We start from the raw sequence: 17,400 nt of genomic DNA on the forward strand, positions 1-17,400 counted from the left end.
ATGAGCTTTCGTGATAAGAGCTGAGGTAATCGCGACTACACTCGCGGCATACATTCACAACGCGAGTTCAGTCTGGTGTGTTTCAGTTCATGCCTTTGCAAGCTTAACTTTCATAGAAATTCATTTGAGAAGTTAAAAGACTTACATTGCTCACCATAGCTCCATTTAAATGAGTGCCTGTAGCTGAGCTGAGCTCTGAGTGTGATCTCCATCCCCCATGCGTGGGTTCAAAACATGCGAAAATGGCTCCCTCTGCGGGCTGTAGTCTTTAGCCTTTGGCCAAACATTCCTCCTATGATGCAAATATCGTCAATTTGCATCATAGGAGGAATTTTTCCAGAAATAAAATGCATAAATCTCTTGTCTCAGGGGGATATGAGGGGGGAAAGCACATTTATTTGAATATAAGCCATATGCTAATCACTGAAGTAACCCTTTAAAGCATAAATCTAACGAAATTTTGTGAGATTTGAGCTTAAAACAAGGGGGGAAACAACAAATAACTTTGTAAAAATATGCCCATTCTTGAAAGCAATTTTGTAGCATAATAATTAAAACATTTGTTCGAAATCATTGTAAATCATTTTAATGCTGTAGAAATGTGGGGGGAAAGTGCAGACAAGTGCAAAACAACACATACAGTCGTTGTAAATTTAATCTGAATTTGATATTATAAAGTGATCTGAATCACATAATTCCAATCCGTTTCATGACACTTCAATGTATAAATAATTTAAGTGAGCAGTTTAAGCTGTTTTCTCCCTGTGGGGAGTTAAGGATCAGTGGTTTAGATTAATTCTTTAACCGCATTATGCTCCGTGAAGCATAATGTGTCACATAAGATGGTCCTCTCATGAAAAATCTTTGGTTTAATTGTAAAAGCAGGAAGCAAAACTCTCACTGGGTGTCTTGTGCCATATGCTGATGATTTTATAATTCTGCAGAAAACTGGATGTTGTCGATTCAAACAAACCTGCTGTGGATATGCAAGCATACAATGTATGCATTACGCAAATACGAGGATATACAATGAACACAAAATCTGATTTATTCGTCTGACCAAACAGACACGGGTGGATTTCAACCAACACCTCGACCGCCCTCATTTTGATCATGTTTATCTGTTAAAGCCCATAAAAGCTCATTATGTTAAACATGCACTGGTGATAAAAAAAAACATACAGTATTCAGTGGGGTCCAAAAGCCTGAGACCACCGAGAAAATGCTTCGGTGTTCTAATAAATAATCCTGTGCAGGTGCTGATATGAAGTCCCTTGTGTTCTCTTTCTTCTGTAATTAAACCTAAAACGAAGAGTTTATGCACAAGAGAGAAGAAAGCCAGAACACCTGCTGTCTGTGAATTCCAACAGAAAGGTTCACCAGTCAGATTTAGTCTCTAGACGATGGTCATGTGTCTGTGCTTCCTGTTACCATCTTCAAGAGAGACTTGAGGCATCTGAAAAACCAAAGATTTGCATCAGATTTGGAGTCTTTGCAAATAATCATGCTAGTGAAATGCATGGAAACGTTGAAGTCAACATAAAAGACACCCACACCCCATTTTACTTAAGAGAAAAAAAACACATTAGGTGTAAAGTGGATTTTAACAGTTACATTTTGATGAAAAATTATTACAGTACCCCTATTAAAGCCACAATATGTAATTTTTCGCCTCTAGATGTCGCTTATTCAAAATTAAGGTGCAGCTTGATGATGCCTGGATTATTATGCAGCAGATGACATCTGCTTCTGCTCATGTGTATGTGGGGTAACACAGCGTTGTTTTATCATACTACATACAGTACAGGCCAAAAGTTTGGACACATTACTCTTTGTAATGTTTTTGAAAGAAGTTTCTTCTGCTCATCAAGCCTGCATTTATTTCATCAAAAATACAAAAAATAAAAAATTATATTGTGATATATTATTACAATTTAAAATATTTGGTTTTCAATGTATTATACTTTAAATTATCATTTATTTCTGTGATGCAAAGCTGAGTTTTCAGGATTGTTACTCCAGTCTTCAGTGTCACGTGACATCCAGTCTATCACATGATCCTTCAGAAATCATTCTCATATTCTGATTTATTATGAGTGTTGGAAATAGTTCTGCTGCCTAATATATTTGATGAATAAAAGGTTCAAAAGAACTGCATTTATTCAAAATGAAAACAATTTTTAAATAATTTAAATCTTCTTTACTATCATTTTTTTATCAATTTAACACATACTTGCTAAATAAAATTATTAATTTATTTGAAAAAAGAAAGGAAAAAAATGACTGACCCCAAAATGACTGACCCGTAGTGTATATTGTTGTTACAAAAGGTTTTTTTTTTTTACTTTTTATTCATCAAAGTATTATAAAAAAGTATCACAGGTTATGAAAAAATATTAATCAGCAGAACTGTTTCCAACTTTGAAAATAAATCAGCATATTAGAATGATTTCTGGAGGATCACATGACACTGAAGACTGGAGGAATGATACTGAAAATTCAGCTTTGCATCACAGAAATAAATGATCATTTAAAGTATAATAAATTGAAAACCAATTATTTTAAATTGTAGTAATATATCACAATATTACATTTTTTTCTGTATTTTTGATCAAATAAATACAGGCTTGATGAGCAGAAGAAACTTCTTTCAAACACATTCCAAATAGTAATGTGTCCAAACTTTTGGCCTGTACTGTACATTTGAGTGTGTTGAAAATTAAGAAATAAGAGAAACTTGTTGCACTGCAGTGAGCTAGATCGATATTAGGCATGGTAAACATGGTACTCACAGTAAATCATGAAAAACAGATTTAAAAAATAAGACTAAATGTGTTTAGCTATATAACAATAATTCGTTTTCTGTTGAAGAATGCATCCAAATAGTTGCTCACCTAATAAAAGACACCATAAACATCTTTGGTGTTTCCAAGTTTTCTACAGAAAAATGGAAATCGAGAGTAACGCGGGTATGATGTCATTTTGGGCGACGGACGGACATGGTCCGTGTCCAGGTTATAATCGCTTGTTACTCTGGATTTAAACATTCTTGGAAACATTTGGGATACTCTAAGTCAACAAAACATATAACATTGTTCTAATGGTTTTTAGATAAATCATTTTAAAAATAGTACATATTTAAGATATTTTAAAGGTTGCTAATTTGGTTTTGGAGGTCTAGTACAGTAGGTTTACATGCATCCAAGGTCAAAAAACACTTTAATTTCCTCATAATATACATTGCAGCGTCACCTCTTTTCTCACAGTTTCTAAAACAGTTTGACACAGCATTCTAAGAGTCTGCTCTGCTCTGATTGGTCAGACTGCTCTGATTGGCCCAGTCTGTTGTGATTGGTCTACTGCTTACAGCAGGTGTTGGAAACAAAACGGCCATTACCATATCTGAATTTCAGCTCCGGAGGCTGAAGGTGTCAGTTTTACCATATCATTTAATCCCGAGTCCTCAACATGTCGACTACACGAATCAAACTCGTTCAGGCCTCAGCTATGACTATAGTGTTTGAGGGCCGGTCAAAGTAGACGTTGTTCACAGGCAGCCAGTGCAGAGCATAGCATTATACAAATGTGTTACAAACCTACCTTTGTGTATTATGATGCTTGAAACTTTGCTGACCTTTTAATTCCACAAACAGCTATATTACACACTACATGAAAGGTAATATCCAAAAAAAGCATAATAGTGCACTTTAATATGACAGCCTTTTCTTTGGAATAATGTTTCTTTGGAATACCAATTGAATACTTTAAAACAAGATTTTGTGTTAAGGAAAAAAATAGTTGAAGTTTTGGTTTCTTGTTGACTTCAAGCTTGATCTGAGGCATCACCTGATGTTTGTTAGAATAGCTTGTGTACCAGACTCTGTCGTCGGTGTGTCCTGCAGTAAAGAGAAGCAAAGATTTTTGTATTATTGTATTTAACATGATGGTTTATAGCAGAGTTCCTTCATGCTTTCCTGAAACCTCACATTAAAATAAATGACAATGAAAGAAAGTAAAATGAGGCTTCTTGTGTGCAGACATTTTTGCTAGAAATTTTGAAAGCAATAATTACTTTTTTATAGTTTCCATGTGATGTGTTGGGGCCGTCAGTTGGCCCCTATAAGGGACAGTTGGCCGTCCCTTATAGGAACGGCCAACTGGAGAGCAAAACAAAGACTTTCCTCCATTGCTCGCCAGCTATTTTTACAAGCCGGTTAACATTAAGTACTGAGGAAAGACTGTGACATAAGACAAAATTCAATAAGTAGCTTATTAATGATGCATACTTTGTACAGGCAAGCAGACCCACAATAGAAACGCAAGCATTTTTCCATAGAAAACAATTGTAAAGAAAATGCAAAACTATTTAATGGATTGTATTGTAAATCTCAACTGATCACCAGTATATAGTATGCATCATTAGTAATATGTGTATTACTATATATATATATATATATATATATATATATATATATATATATATATATATATATATATATATATATATATATATATATATATATATATATATATATATATATATATATATATATATATATATATATACTCACCTAAAGGACTATTAGGAACACCATACTAATACTGTGTTTGATCCCCTTTCGCCTACAGAACTGCCTTAATTCTACGTGGCTTTGATTCAACAAGGTGCTGAAAGCATTCTTTAGAAATGTTGGCCCATATTGATAGGATAGCATCTTGCAGTTGATGGAGATTTGTGAGATGCACATCCAGGGCAGGAAGCTCCCGTTCCACCACATCTCAAAGATGCTCTATTAGGTTGAGATCTGGTGACTGTGGGGGCCATTTTAGTACAGTGAACTCATTTTCATGTTCAAGAAACCAGTTTGAAATGATTCAAGCTTTGTGACATGGTGCATTATCCTGCTGGAAATAGCATCAGAGGATGGTCATAAAGGGATGAACATGGTCAGAAACAATGCTCAGGTAGGCTGTGGCATTTATACAATGCCCAGTTGGCACTAAGGGACCTAAAGTGTGCCAAGAAAACATCCCCACACCATTACACCACCACTACCAGCCTGCACAGTGGTAACAAGGTAGGATGGATCCATGTTCTCATTCTGTTTACGCGAAATTCTGACTCTACCATCTGAATGTCTCAACAGAAATCAAGACTCATCACACCAGGCAACATTTTTCCAGTCTTCAACTGTCCAATTTTGGTAAGCTCGTGCAAATTATATCCTCTTTTTCCTATTTGTAGTGGAGATGAGTGGTACCCGGTGGGGTCTTCTGTTGTTGTATCCCATCCGCCTCAAGGTTGTGCGTGCTATGACTTCACAAATGCTTTGCTGATACCTTGGTTGTAACGAGTGGTTATTTGAGTCAAAGTTGCTCTTCTATCAGCTTGGATCAGTCTGCCCATTCTCCTCTGACCTCTAGAATCAACAAGGCATTTTCGCCCACAGGACTGCCGCATACTGGATGTTTTTCCCTTTTCACACCATTCTTTGTAAACCCTAAAAATGGTTGTGTGGAAAATCCCAGTAACTGAGCAGATTGTGAAATACTAAGACCGGCCCGTCTGGCATCAACAACCATGCCACGGTCAAAATTGCTTAAATCACCTTTCGTTCCCATTCTGACATTCAGTTTGGAGTTCAGGAGATTGTCTTGACCAGGACCACACCCCTAAATGCATTGAAGCAACTGCCATGTGATTGGTTGATTAGATAATTGCATTAATTAGAAATTGAACAGGTGTTCCTAATAATCCTTTAGGTGAGTGTATATATATATATATATATATATATATATATATATATATATATATATATATATATATATATATATATATATATATATATATATATATATATATATATATATATATTAGGGCCGGGACTCGATTAAAAAAAATTAATCTAATTAATTAGAGGCTTTGTAATTAATTAATCGAAATTAATCGCATTTTAATCGCATATAAATATTTGACCTGAGAACAATGAGAAGTAATTTTTCACATGTATTTTTAGTACACCATTGAATAATGACTGAATACATAAGCTTAATCAACAAAATATTGTTTATTTATTTCAGTCCAGCAGACCAGCGCAATGTTTGCCATTAAGTGTAGAAAAAGCATATTTGTGATATTTGAGGCTCGATGTGCTGCGGTGATACGCAAATTCCTTGTTGTATAGCTTGCACACTACCATGCTCTTGACGACGCTTCCATTCTTTCGTTTTTTAAAACAAAATTTCCAATCCACGGGGCCAAGCAAAGCGGTCTCATCAGCTTCTCCGCTCATGTTCACTCATGCCCTGCGTCTCAATCAGCTCCCTAGTTCCCTAGTCAGGGCACTGATCAAGACATAAGTCAATGGGCTGACTCCCTGATCAGTGCCCTGACTACTGAACTAGGGAGCTGATTGAGACGCACCCAAGGTTTGTTGTTGTCTTGACTCCGGAGCATAGGCTCCGGAGCGCTAGTTGGTGTTCCAGTATAATCGGTCCGTCGAAACTGATTCATTGAAAAACGTTCCGCAGTGCAAAAATAAATGCGGTTGATTTTTTTTTATTTTTTGCGTAATTAATTAACGCGTTAAAGTCACGTAATTAATTAATCTTAATTAACGCGTTAAAGTCCCGGCCCTAATATATATATATATATATATATATATATATATATATATATATATATATATATATATATATATATATATATATATATATATATATATATATATATATATATATATATATATATATATATATATATATATATATATATATATATATATATATATATATATATATATATAGTGTGTATGGTTTGTTTGTCCATATTTGACAAAAACATTTGTTAAAACAACCCAGCATTTTTTGGAGAATATCATTATGAGGATATCCCATAAGTGTAATGGTTTTTATACTGAGCTCATTACATTTTCTAGACCCTAAACTTAAACCTATACACATAAAAAGCTTTCTGCAATTTTAAAAAAAAATATTTAAAAAAAAGAAAAATATTTTGTATGTTTATTAAGCAATTTAAATTTCAAGGACATCGGCATGTCCTCATAATGTAGAGGGCGTGGCCTGAAACCTGCATACATGCCACAATATTTGGATCCTCATAATGCAGGCCAAATCAGTACATGTAAACATATGGGATGATAGTGTGTTTGTTTATCCATATACACACCATCATGTCCATCTGTAGTATATCCTCGGTTGTCCTGTCCTCGCTCATCTTGTGTGACAGGCGTCCTATTCTGGGACTGGACTCGAGCCCTGAAACGGAAGCCCACCTGTTAGCAAACCACTTACAATAATAAAGATTTTGAAATAAATAATTGTACAATTTCACATTATGTTAAATTTTCAATTTCTCTGAAATCAAAAAGACACACTGGAGCTAATTTCTCACCTCCTGACCTCCTCTTGATAGCTTGATTCTGTAGAAAAGAAGTAAATGAGCTGATACCAGATAAAGGCCAGAATTACATAAACAAGATAAGTGGTTTAGCTAGTATCTAGTCCAGTTAGCTTATCACAACTACACAATCTGACACTTTTTTTATTTGGGATGCACTAATGCAACTAATCTGGCTTATATAATATAGTCAGAGATGGGCACAAATACATCAAAACGTATTAAGTTACAAATTACAAATACTTACTCATCAAAAGTATTTAAATAAAATACTGCTGTGAAAAGTAATTTGTCATTTGAAAATACAAACAAAAATATAGCTGCAAGCTGCAGTAAAGGGGGCCAAGTGCAAAGAAGGCACAATAAGTCATGCAAGCATAGCTGGGCATAAGAACAACTGTAACACTGAGCAATTCAAGAAATTAAGATGATTTTAGGCCAATTGGCTGAAAAATCCAATACAGTTACTACTAATGTGATTTAATGGTTTATCACTTTTGACCAATATGTGGCACTGTTAAGAAACTGATGTGGTGTGATCAGAGTAAGGTGCCAAGGGCACATGCAAAGCTTGGTGTCAGTATGTCAAAGCATTGCAAAGATATAAGGTGTGTTCGACATCGGCTGCGGCTGGATGGATGCGATCGGCGAGAGTAGCCGAGTGCAAGCGGGGAGGAGCTGCAAACGGAGACGTGAGGTCGGACACTTTCTGCTTCCCGTGGTGACGCTTGCGCTGCGTTTGCAAACTTTATCACAGATGAAGTTAAATGAATGCAATATTTCTCAAATACACAGATGTTTCAAATGACATTTTCATGCAACACTTTATGTACTGCTTAATACAGCGTCTATTTGGACAAGATTAAAGTTGAACATATAAACCTACACTATCAATGAAAGGTTGTCAACGGTTTTTATCCATTTTAGTTTGATAAACATGACAATATAACATCGCAACTACATGAAAAGAGGTTTTAGTGTTATAAATGAATAATTTGTGAGCATTAGCATAACATAAGGTTTTAGAATAAACACGAAACACATCGTGGCCATGTGGTGAAATCGGCCAATCGTGGATCAGCTGTGTCGTCATCACAGCTCGAGCAGCCTCCTGCAGTCCCCCTTGAGAATCTGCAGCGGCTGCATCAGCCGGCTGCTCTCAAACCACTCTCGCGGTACTTTGTTGACATACATCACAGTCACGTGCTGTCGGCGCTGTCTCAAGTCGGACAACATTTCTAACTGGCATGCACTGCTTTAAGTCAGCCGCCGATCGGTCTGCGCATCGCTAGGTGAAGTCGAAAAAGCCTATAGCCTCAAGAGTCATTTTGGCATCATGCCTTAACTTTGTTGCTGAAAACGATTTTGTCTATCGACACGAAAACTTTTTGTTGGCATGGTCTCAAGATAATACATTTCGATTTTAGTGAAAACTGGAAAAACGGTCTAGGAGGAGTTAGAAAAAGTAGGTTTTGAAATATAATTAAAATGGCAGACAGGATGTTTGGCCAAATATGACAAACTTGGTATCTATGTTCTCGGCATGAGAAGGCATTTACAATATACAATAGGCACATTTAATCAAAACATTTTTTTTTTCAAAATAACTTTTGACCACAAAGTGGCACTGCCCCATAACTTTTTGAGTACTGTCAGAGCTTGTGCCAAAGACACATACTGAGTTCCGTAATGATACGCCAATGCGTTCATAAAATATTGCATTTTACGACAAAATGGCGGATATGGGAAAATTGAGTATCCTTCGACTCAGCATGCTGCACTGAATGTAAAGAGCCCAGTTTTGTTATTTTTGTTCAAAGCGCTAAGAAGTTATAAGCAAAACGTTGCATGTAGCCTCAGATTGTGGTTGTCCTAAACACACAACAAGATTGGTCAGAATACACTGTCGAAAAGTGTTGCAGAGACAGCATATAGACAGCAGATAGCTTCATGTTAATTTTGGCACTTCGTTAAGTTTGTTTGCACGTTATTCACGAACGGTTTGACAAATCGACTTGAGTTCCTTAAGTTTTTGTCAACATGGTCTGAAGATGATCTGGTTCTATTTTTGTGAAAATCAGAGAAAGGCCTAGGAGGAGTCCGAATCGGCTAGAATTTTGTTTCCAGCCCTTATTGTGCGTTACACCAGACACGACTTCTGATTTGCGCAAATAAATCACGTTATTCACGTGTAGTTAGATGCTTGAACATTGTGAGTTTACATACAAATGAAGGATGTTGAATTATTCATTTAATAGGCTATTATTATTATTTATTAACAGTTAAAGTGTAAGATATTACGTTCAATTGGTTTTATTATTATATATGGTTTACATATGCATTATTATCTAAATGCATATTTTAAATTAATATAATTTGCATATTGTCACAGTTGGTTACGGGTTTTGTTTTATGTTTATGTTTTCAATTGTCATGTTTCAAGTTCCTGGTCTTGTCACGTGCATCCTTATGCCGCTTTGCAGGCAACCCGTAACCAGTGTTTCTCTTGCCTTATGTGCCGTTTTTTTCTCCTCCTTTTCCCTCAAATACGCAAGGAGTAAGCACCTTTGGTGGTAGAAATGATTGTAAATGAGCATAAGGCCCATCTGGTCCGCCATGCTTTGTTAACATCTACCTACCGCAATTCCTTGCGTTCAGGTAGTCTAGTGTTACAGCCAGGAACGCTACAGAGTCGTGCTTTGAAATTGTAACCTACGGGCTCAAAAACCTGCCTGGAATGCAGCATAAACTTTGTGTTATGCCTCCTTTTGTTGGTTTAGTTATGTCATATTCTGATTGGTTACCTTTGTGGCAAGGGGGGCGTGGTTCAGCGAGGTCTGCAGCGGGAGAGAGGGCCGCGGGACGAGCGGTAAATGAGAGGGTTGGACGCAGATTAATAACACCTGTCTCTTGTTCTAGTAATGAGCGCGGAGACGGGATAAAACACCAGCGGAACCGGAGACCAAGGAGAGAGAGAGACGGACTGTTGATGCGAGACCCTGAGTTATCCGGAACCCGGAAGTGCGTGACCCGGAAGTGAAACTGAGACTGAGCATATGAGAAAAGAGACACACACTGAAGTGTGCACGTTGAAATTGAGTTTGAAAATAAAAAGCATCAACAGTCCTGCCGACCCCCGTGTCCTCTTCCTTCCTTACTCTATCGAACTTGTTACACTGGTGCCGAAACCCGGGAAGGAAGCAGGACAGCGCCGCCGCCATGACAACGCCCTCCGCCTCGCCATTTGCGGATGTCATCAACTCCCTTCGCTTCGAGGCGATCGTCCAAGGCCAGCAAGAGGACCGCGAGCGGTTCCGGAGCTGGATGGACCGGGAGGTTCGCGCCGAGGCCGCTGGGCGGGCCAGCGCACCGGTGCACGTGCCCCTACAGAAAATGGGGCCGGAAGACGACCCGGAGGCCTTCGTCGATTTGTTCCAGAAGGCCGCGGAGGCCTGCGGGTGGCCCCGGGCACAGTGGCCGGTGCGCCTCATCCCCCTGCTATCCGGCGAAGCCCAGGCGGCCGCACAACAGCTACCGGTCGCGAACCTCCTGGACTACGACGATCTAAAGAGGGCCATACTTCAGCGGGTCGGCCGGACCCCCGAGCAACACCGCCAGCGTTTCCGTTCCCTGGAGTGGGGTGAGTCCGGTTGACCCTTCGCCTTGGCCCAACAGCTCCGGGACGAGTGCCGCAGATGGCTTCTGGCCGGCGGCAGCGACGTGGACCATGTTGTCGATCTGGTGGTGCTGGAGCAGTTTATCACTCGGCTCCCCAGGAAGACCGCCGAGTGGGCCCAGTGCCACCGGCCCACGTCGCTGGAGACGGCCATCAACTTGGCGGAGGACCATCTGGTGGCGTGCCCGGGGGTCGGCGAACCCCCACTAACTTCTCCCTCTCTCTCTCCCCCTTTTCTCTCTCTCTCTCGACCTGTCCCTCTCCCCAGGTCCCGCCCTCCAGGCCCTCCTCGCGTCCCCCCCAGAGGCCGGGGTGGGATGGGCCCTGGACCGTCTGGGAGTTCGCGGGTCCCGCCCAGGGGGGCGGGGCCGCTGGGGATGGGTAGTGACATTGGATCCGGTTCCGCCCCCTTTCCGCGCTCAGCCTCCAACCCACTCCCCGCGCGGGGCGGCGGGTAGGCCTGGGCTGGCCTGCTGGCGGTGCGGCGATCCGGATCATTTTGTGGACCGGTGTCCGATGATGGACATCGGAACAATGATCCGGATCCCGGACGTCCAGCGGACCACCCCCGATCAAGCAGGAGAGTACCAAATTCCTGTAAGTATCAAGGGGGGTACATATCAGGCCTTGGTGGATTCAGGATGTAACCAAACCTCGATCCATCAAAGCCTGATGCAGCCTGGGGCATTGGATACAAGCCGCATGGTTAAGGTGCGGTGTGTGCACGGGGATGTGGTGGAATATCCGGTTGTCCCAGTCACGATACAGTTTAGGGGGAAAAAGCATAGTGTTGAGGTGGCGGTTAGTCCCCACCTCCGGCATCCGCTAATTCTGGGGACGAATTGGCCCGCCTTTTCGGCGTTATTGGGGTCGTTATGCGCGGATGCCGCTTGGGGAAACAAGGCTAGGAACGGGGCGGTGCGAGTGCAGGTTGGCGAGACTGATACGGGACCCTTGGGAACTGCTTCAGAGGAACCAAGCGGGGTGGAGAGACTGATTCTCTCGGACCGCGATGACTTCCCTCTGGAGCAGTCTCAAGATGAGACTCTAAAACATGCTTTCCAACAGGTCCGCACTATCGACGGTCAGTCCCTCCAACCCGCATTGCCTGTCACGTATCCTTATTTTGCCATAATTAAGGATAGGTTGTATCGAGTGACCCAAGACGCTCAGACAAAAATGGATACAACCCAGTTGTTAGTACCAAAGAGCCGCCGGGAAATGCTTTTCCAGGCGGCTCACTCTAACCCGATGGCGGGCCACCTGGGGCAGGCGGCCACGCTGAATCGTTTAATGACCCGATTTTTTTGGCCAGGCATTCATGACAATGTGCGCAGGTGGTGCGCGTCTTGTCCTGAATGTCAGTTGGTGAACCCACTGGCCGCCCCAAAAGCGCCATTGCGCCCCCTACCATTAATGCAGGTCCCCTTCGAGAGAATTGCGATGGACCTCATCGGGCCATTAGAGCGATCCGCATGCGGACATCGTTTTGCGCTAGTTATCGTGGACTACGCAACACGATATCCGGAAGCAGTGGCTCTCCGCAGCATCTCGGCGAAGAGTGTTGCGGACGCACTGTTTCGTTTAATCTCCCGGGTGGGGATTCCAAAAGAAATCCTCACTGATCAAGGCACGGCGTTTATGTCACGCACGTTAAGCGAATTGTACGGATTATTGGGCATTAAATCCATTCGCACCAGCGTCTATCACCCACAAACAGACGGCTTGGTCGAACGATTTAATCGCACTCTTAAATCCATGATCCGTAAATTCGTACAGGAAGACGCCAAAAATTGGGATCGGTGGTTAGAACCCCTCTTATTTGCTGTGCGCGAGGTCCCGCAAGCCTCCACGGGGTTTTCCCCCTTCGAGCTTCTCTACGGGCGACAGCCACGGGGGGTGCTGGACGTCCTACGAGAAACTTGGGAGGAGGGGCCTTCGTTGGCCAAAAACGAAATTCAGTACGTCATGGACTTGCGAACAAAACTCCACACATTGGGGCGGCTATCTAGGGAGAATTTGTTGCAAGCCCAGGACCGCCAGAGCCGGTCATATAACAGGGGTACTAAACTACGCAAATTCACACCGGGAGAGAAAGTGCTCGTTCTACTCCCAACGTCGAGCTCAAAATTAATGTCAAAGTGGCAGGGGCCGTTTGAGGTCGCACGGCAGATAGGAGAGCTCGATTATGAAGTGATACGATCCGATAGGAACGGGGCACGTCAAATATACCACCTCAATCTGCTCAAAAAATGGAATGAGGTGGAATCGGTGTTGTTGGCAACGGTGATCGGGGGAGAGGATGATCTCGGGCCAGAGGCGAGCATTAAAGCGCAATCAGTCGCGTTGGCCCCGGGGGGAGATCACCTCTCACCGTTACAACTCGCTGATTTGTCGAAATTGCAGGCGGAGTTCGCTGACGTGTTCTCGCCCCTACCGGGACGTACCGACTTGATTCAGCACCATATCGAGACCGAGCCGGGCGTGGTAGTTCGCAGCCGGCCGTATCGCTTGCCTGAACACAAGAAAAAAGTAGTTCAGGACGAATTAGGCGCAATGCTCGACATGGGAGTAATCGAGGAGTCCAACAGTGACTGGGCGAGCCCGATAGTTTTGGTCCCCAAAACAGACGGCTCGGTCAGGTTCTGTGTGGACTACCGCAAGGTGAACGCTGTGTCGAAGTTCGACGCGTATCCAATGCCACGGGTTGACGAGTTGCTTGATCGGTTAGGCACGGCTCGATTTTATTCGACACTGGACTTAACAAAGGGCTATTGGCAGATCCCCTTGTCTCCATTGTCCAAAGAAAAAACAGCTTTCACCACGCCGTTTGGATTACACCAATTTGTCACGCTTCCTTTCGGCTTGTTCGGGGCACCCGCAACCTTCCAGCGGCTCATGGATAGGATTTTGCGTCCCCATGCTGCATATGCTGCTGCGTACCTAGATGACATAGTGATTTATAGTCACGATTGGCAGCGGCATATGCAGCATGTGAGGGCGGTCCTGAGGTCGCTGAGGAGAGCGGGGCTCACGGCCAATCCGAAGAAGTGTGCGATTGGGCGGGTGGAAGTAAGGTATCTGGGCTTCCACTTGGGTCATGGACAGGTGCGTCCCCAAATTGATAAGACTGCCGCAATTGCAACCTGTCCGAGGCCCAGGACCAAAAAGGAGGTAAGACAGTTCTTGGGGCTGGCGGGATATTATAGACGGTTTATACCAAATTATTCGGACCTCACCAGCCCTTTGACTGATCTTACTAGAAAGGGGCTACCAGATACGGTCCAGTGGACGGAGCCGTGTCAACAGGCTTTTACCCAAGTAAAGGCTGCTCTATGTGGCGGGCCGCTGTTACACTCCCCTGACTTTTCTCTCCCTTTCTTGTTGCAGACTGACGCGTCGGACAGGGGGCTGGGCGCAGTCCTGGCCCAGGAGGTGGAGGGGGGAGAGCGGCCGGTGCTGTACATTAGCCGTAAGCTCTCCAAGAGGGAAGCTAAGTACAGCACCATAGAAAAGGAGTGTTTGGCCATCAGATGGGCCGTTCTCACTCTCCGCTATTACCTCCTGGGGCGGGAGTTCACTCTCTGTTCGGACCACGCTCCTCTCCAATGGCTCCACCGCATGAAGGATACCAACGCGCGGATCACCCGTTGGTATCTGGCTCTTCAGCCGTTTAAGTTCAAGGTGGTCCACAGGCCGGGTGCTCAGATGGCTGTGGCCGATTTCCTCTCCAGAAATGGGGGGGGGGGGGCTGCAGGCCGGACGGCTCCCCGGCCTGAGTCGGGCGGTGGGGGTATGTGGCAAGGGGGGCGTGGTTCAGCGAGGTCTGCAGCGGGAGAGAGGGCCGCGGGACGAGCGGTAAGTGAGTGGGTTGGACGCAGATTAATAACACCTGTCTCTTGTTCTAGTAATGAGCGCAGAGACGGGATAAAACACCAGCGGAACCGGAGACCAAGGAGAGAGAGAGACGGACTGTTGATGCGAGACCCTGAGTTATCCGGAACCCGGAAGTGCGTGACCCGGAAGTGAAACTGAGACTGAGCATATGAGAAAAGAGACACACACTGAAGTGTGCACGTTGAAATTGAGTTTGAAAATAAAAAGCATCAACAGTCCTGCCGACCCCCGTGTCCTCTTCCTTCCTTACTCTATCGAACTTGTTACAACCTTGTTCCATGTGTCTTGTTCTCATTGGTTGTTTTTGTCATGTGTTCCCCAAATCTCAGTATAAATAGCCCTCATGTTTTCATTTTCTCTCGTTGAGTATTATCCCCTGTATCATTGTTGGTTAGTTCATGTTTGCTGTTAATTTGATGCCAAGCCAAGCCTATGTTTGTTGTATTTCTGTTCACATTTAGATTTAATAAATACTGCACTTGGGTTCAACTACAACCCGCCTCAGTGGATCCGTTACATATATACACTTAGGATCATCAATAACTGATAGTTTGGGGAGACCTGATTTCAAGGGAGTACCCGATTTTTCATGACACCACCCAAGACACCACCCGCAATTCTTCTTTGTCTACTTTTTGTGTTTTATGGCGGTTGTGCAAACAAACGATAGGTGCATTCCCGCCATCTACTGGGCTGGAGTGTGGACCATTGTTAGAACAGGAAGAACTAATTGAAAATTAGAAAAAATATATAACATCTACTTTTCTTAAGTATCTCATTAATGCATGTTTTATGATGATTCAATAGATTTTCTATCCCAATTTCTCTGAATTCTTCCAACAGAAACACTCAGAAATACATGCTCTACAGTTTCTACTGATCCCATTAAACTACAATTCCCAGACTCATGTTTGCTCATTATATAGACAATCATTTAGTCTAGTAATGATAATTATATGAATGTATCTATTCGTCTACTACCAAATTTAGCTCTTAAACCTCCTACATGGTTTTGAATATTATAAAGGTGTCTTCCTCTTCCCTCCTCATTCCAAAGTTATTGCTATTTCCTTTGTTTCTTTTTCTTTCTTTTTTTTTCTGTTCTGATTTTGGCCTTAACTTCCATCCACTTCCACATGTACTGAAACCCACAGGAAATGCATCTTAATTCTGACTTATTCCCTCTATACATTCCTAAAAATATTTTATATAAAATGTGTTGTCTTGGGGATCTCCCGCTAATAAGTGTCCTCCATCCACGTCATAGCTAAAATGTGGAACAGCTGCTTAAGCTCAACCTGTTTTATCAGTGAAAATAAAGCACTGAGTTATAATTCTGCTTAAGATATCCTGTTTTTAACTATTACCCTGCAATTAAAAATAATGTTATTTTTTATAATTGGCCCACCCACAAATCACTAGACAGCGCATGTCACACACAGCAAGACAATTCACAAGTTCTAGCTATTTGTCTTTATCTTCTGTTCTATAATGACATGCAGTGAATAATATCTAATAGTATTTTACTAGATCATTTACATTAAAGCAGTTTGAGCGCAAAAGCGGCTTCTTTGCTTGCTTCTAACCTTGAACACGCCGGAATGGATCCAACTGCTTGTCACGTGATTTGCTTGAATCTAGCCAAAAAACTGATAGGCTAGTTGGTAGTAGTATTAAGCCTGGTGATGAAAGTTAAATGCAAAAATAAAAATGACATATTTAAATACAAAATACAGTCTCTCAAAGTATTTAAATTACAAATGACAGTTGATTTTTACTAAGGAAAAAACGAATGACAAAATACTCAAAATTAATTAGCTAAATGCAAAGTTTAAATACATGTAATTAAAAAACTGCCCATCTCTGAATATAGTATGAAAAATGGAATTCATCTCCACAAATACTCACTTTTCTTTCTTCTCTTGCAGAAGAAAACTATTCCATAGATGATTAGAAACAAAAGAGCAGCAGCACTGAAGGCAACAGTGATAGCGATCAACACCGTCTGGTCTCTTTTAACAGGCTTTTCTTTAACAGAAAGTGATAAGAGAATTACGCATCTTCTTCATACTTAAAGGGTTAGTTCCCCCAAAAATGTAAATTCTGTCATCATTTGCTCACCCTGAAGTTGTTTAAAAGATCTTTTTTTTTTTTTTCAAAATGTCTTAGTTCTGCTGTATACAAAGGAAGATACTATATTGCCAAACGTTTTGGGACATGCACTTCAATGACATCCCATTTTTATTTTTAATTCGTAGGTTTTCATATGGAGTTGGCCCATCCTTTGCAGCTATAGCACCTTCAACTCTTCTGGGAAGGCTTTCCACAAGGTTTAGGATTGTGTTTATGGGATTTTTTTTTTCCATTTGTCTAGAAGTGCATTTGAGAGCTCAGCCTCTGATGTTGG

General features: G+C 41.9%; 1 protein-coding gene across 3 annotated transcripts in view; it reads right to left on the reverse strand.

Moving 5' to 3' along the window:
* Window positions 1–412: 412 nt before the first annotated feature.
* Window positions 413–17,400, reverse strand: part of igsf5a (immunoglobulin superfamily, member 5a) — a 30,284-nt gene continuing 13,296 nt past the window's right edge. For 2 of the 3 annotated variants that reach the window (XM_067433312.1, XM_067433313.1), the window contains exons 5-10: window positions 16,902–17,021; window positions 16,580–16,672; window positions 7,415–7,442; window positions 7,190–7,278; window positions 3,847–3,896; window positions 413–1,456 (exon numbers count right to left, since the gene is read on the reverse strand). In XM_067433312.1, the coding sequence (XP_067289413.1) occupies window positions 1,397–1,456; window positions 3,847–3,896; window positions 7,190–7,278; window positions 7,415–7,442; window positions 16,580–16,672; window positions 16,902–17,021 (440 nt within the window). In that variant the 3' untranslated portion in view covers window positions 413–1,396. The remainder of the gene's footprint in view (window positions 1,457–3,846; window positions 3,897–7,189; window positions 7,279–7,414; window positions 7,443–16,579; window positions 16,673–16,901; window positions 17,022–17,400) is intronic. The other variant, XM_067433314.1, reaches the window with a different exon arrangement.

This window comes from Pseudorasbora parva, chromosome 23 (assembly GCF_024679245.1).
Source record: "Pseudorasbora parva isolate DD20220531a chromosome 23, ASM2467924v1, whole genome shotgun sequence".
In the NCBI taxonomy this organism is placed as follows: domain Eukaryota; kingdom Metazoa; phylum Chordata; class Actinopteri; order Cypriniformes; family Gobionidae; genus Pseudorasbora; species Pseudorasbora parva.